The 2,873-nt window shown below is 55.2% G+C and overlaps 2 protein-coding genes across 2 annotated transcripts in view; both read right to left on the bottom strand.

Annotated features, from left to right (window-relative positions):
* Positions 1 to 1,885, bottom strand: GGTG_13586 (hypothetical protein). Its single transcript, XM_009231499.1, has 3 exons — positions 1,230 to 1,885; positions 1,064 to 1,140; positions 1 to 924 (listed from the first exon to the last, which is right to left on the bottom strand). The coding sequence occupies exons 1-3, from the start codon at positions 1,384 to 1,386 to the stop codon at positions 637 to 639; spliced, it is 522 nt and encodes a 173-aa protein (XP_009229763.1). The 5' UTR covers positions 1,387 to 1,885; the 3' UTR covers positions 1 to 636.
* Positions 1,886 to 1,970: 85 nt separating this feature from the next.
* Positions 1,971 to 2,873, bottom strand: part of GGTG_13585 (hypothetical protein) — a gene marked incomplete at both ends in the record, with an annotated part of 1,657 nt that continues 754 nt past the window's right edge. The window contains 2 exons of the mRNA XM_009231498.1: positions 1,971 to 2,069; positions 2,336 to 2,829. Of these exons, the coding sequence (XP_009229762.1) occupies positions 1,971 to 2,069; positions 2,336 to 2,829 (593 nt within the window). The remainder of the gene's footprint in view (positions 2,070 to 2,335; positions 2,830 to 2,873) is intronic.

Genomic DNA, 2,873 nt, shown 5'->3' with positions numbered 1-2,873 from the left:
CAGGTGCTCGGTTACCCACTTTTCGAATGCCGCAAGGGTAAAGGCGGCGTATGTCGACGAGGGAGTGGAGAGGGAAGGCAGCTCGTCCGGTTCGAACTCCTCGGGGTGCGATCTCTGACTGAAAGGAACCTGGAGAGAGGTTTGCATGCGATCGGCGATGGACTCGATGAACGAGTCGACCCTGGGAAGCCGGTGATCGATATCATGAGCGAAGTCAAGGGACTCGAGGTGCGTGATGCAGCAGCCAGAGGTCGTGTCAGAGAAGAGTCGCTTTTGGCGGCTTGTGAGCTCCGCTGTGGCCTTGGCCACCGACTCGTCCACATATCGGACAATGTTTTCCTCCAGGTGCGCGCCAAGTCGAACAAGCTTCAACTTTCGCCGTGCGACCTTAACGATCATCATGGCCATGTGGTCGCTGGACAGATGTTCGGCCGGTGTGTTGGCAAGGATGGAGGCCACGAAGAAGAGCATGAAGGACTTGTATGTATCCTCCGCCGCGGGCAAGCAGCGCGAGAAGATTAGCTGCGTGGCGACTCTGGCGAGTAGCCATGTACGAGATCGACGCCATGGCTTCTCGCTGTTGTTCCACAGGATGGAGTCTCGGACGTTCTTCCAGATGCTTTGTCCCCCGCCAGGCTAGGATTCATGGCCAAGAACCCCTGAATAGAGCCACTCAGTAACCCACATAGGGTCAAGAGTGTCCCTCTCCTCGTCGTGGGCTTCGCCCGCCTTTTTCACTCGTGGGCGGGTGCCTGGCGCCAGCTGCTGGCACAGGGTCGACAAAGTATGGACAAGATTTTCGCGGAATCCATTGTCCAAGAACTTGCCGAGTGGGACAGCAACGGCGACATCGGGAAACTGGCGGCGGAGTCGGCCTGGGGACTCCATGACAACTTTGTTCTGGGGGGAGAGCTCAAACGCCTCCTTTATTAAGAGTGTCAGGCCAGTGTTCGGTATTTCAAGGGCAAAGTAAAGTGTCAAAAAGAACGTAGCTTGGGGCGAGGATGAGAAAGGGCGGGAATAGTGGATATTTGAGTGAATAGTAAGATCCAAGGAGACTTACAATGTACACTGAACGATCTTTCCTGCTGATCATTACTCCGGAATTCTGGCTGGATATGTCCAGCGCGACAGCTCCATCTGCGTAATCGGTGATGAAACATGTCAGCATTGGAAATTCGGTAGGTTTTGTGGGATTAGAGAGAAACAGAAGCTGAGAAAACCCCTACCGCACTGGCACATGTCTTGGAAAATGGCCGAGAGCTTCTTGGCGTCGATGTTTTTATTGGGATCGATGGCCTCACACATCCGCACAGCCAGGTCGAAAGCGGAAGCGACAGCAGCGCGCTGGCTGGGGCCGACAAATAAAAGAAGTTGCTGAGGCATGTGCGCAGAGTTGATAGCAGATGCGACTCCAGACCGGCGTCCCAGTCGTTCCCGCCAGGCAGCTGGGGAGGGAAGAACACATGGTTCACCACGTAGATGGACTGTACCTTCTCTTGCGAGCACTGGTCATCCTTCCGCCTAGTTGACATCTCGCGTGCAAGGGCCTACGGCCAGATGGGGACTTAGCAGGACTCTCGCTGTAGCGAGGTGCCGCGGGGAGGTAGTCGACGGCGAGCAACGATGGTGCAAATAGAAGAGAACTGGTACGAGATCGCAGAAGTTAAGTACTGCTCTGAATGGGGTCGGTGATACGATGGAGGAGAAAGTAGTGCGCAAAGTGGTGGTATGTGCGTTGGGAGGGAATCGATAGAAGGTAGGGACGGAGGTAGAGGCTAACAAGAAAATTTTGTGGTCGAGCAAACGAGCAAACGAGCAGTCAGCCATAAGCATGGCAGTCAGGCTTTGGGAGGGGAAGTTGAAGTGCCCGAGCACCCGCGGCCGATGACATGCCGGAGGCCCACCAGAGGTTTCACCAAAGGCACAGCGCAGGCCCAATAGCAAATATCACATGCATTATTATTTCTTTATCGCAATGATCCATCCATCCTACTTCCATAGCAGGCTAGGAGGAGTTCGCAGGAGGTCCTTTGAGTGCTCACGTAAGGAGATGGCTGGTTGGGCACCTATCAAGATGGATAGGGGTGACAAAGGCGACATAAGAGGGGGTTAACCAAAACTATATAACGAAAAGCAGGAATAAAGATAGGGACGGTGTTGTAGGAGTTAAAAACTCTTGTAGGCACGGATATCTCCAAAGGTGATGTTTTTTTTTCACGTGCTTTCCACATCTCGTCTTCCATAGTGCCGGTGAAAGGTGTACCGCGGGGGACTGCTCCAGTTCGCTATATTCCCTCGTTTCGAGGGCGTACCCCATCGATGGCGGGCAAACCGTCGAGTGCTCTCGGGGGTCCTTCTTCGCCTTCGAGAGCCTGGCGGAGAGCCTCTTGGCGTTTGCGGGGCGGGCTAGGTAGTATTTCCGATGGGCTCTAGCCTGGGGCGGGACCGCGGCCGGGATGCGGCGGCAGTAGGCGTGCCTCGCCTGGTCGCGCACGCAGCAGAAATGCTGCTCGTTGTCCGCTGCCGATTGGACCGGTGGCAAAGTCAAAGGCTGTCCGAGGATGTCCCGACGGGGATTTGGGGATGGGTGGTTGCTTACGGGGTATACATGGTACCGGCACGAGTGCCACAAACGGCTGTTGTTGTCGTCGTCGAAAAAGGTCTCATTGGAAAGGGTCTCGTTGGTCCAGGCTTTGTCGGAACCTTCGTCGTTGTCGGCCTCCCCGTCGTTGTCGGTGTCCTTGTCCCCGTTACCGCCGCCGCCGCCTGGTCCATCGGCCTTTTTTTTAATTTCGGGTAGTATGCGTTGATGGCGGCCCACCCTTTCTAGGAGATCAAAGCAACCCCATCACTCGCTCCTTTCTACTAAA

The sequence above is a fragment of the Gaeumannomyces tritici genome (assembly GCF_000145635.1).
Source record: "Gaeumannomyces tritici R3-111a-1 unplaced genomic scaffold supercont2.18, whole genome shotgun sequence".
NCBI lineage: Eukaryota > Fungi > Ascomycota > Sordariomycetes > Magnaporthales > Magnaporthaceae > Gaeumannomyces > Gaeumannomyces tritici.
Note: the sequence above shows the minus strand (reverse complement) of the source record. Positions and strands in the feature narration are given on the sequence as shown.

Excerpts from the sequence above, each read along its gene's own strand:
- GGTG_13586 (XM_009231499.1), bottom strand. The coding sequence starts at position 1,386 with ATGCCTCAGCAACTTCTTTTATTTGTCGGCCCCAGCCAGCGCGCTGCT. Across the intron at positions 1,141-1,229 it reads CCAAGACATGTGCCAGTGCG|ATGGAGCTGTCGCGCTGGAC; the intron begins GTAGGGGTTTTC and ends CCGATTACGCAG. Across the intron at positions 925-1,063 it reads AAGATCGTTCAGTGTACATT|GAGGCGTTTGAGCTCTCCCC; the intron begins GTAAGTCTCCTT and ends CTCTTAATAAAG.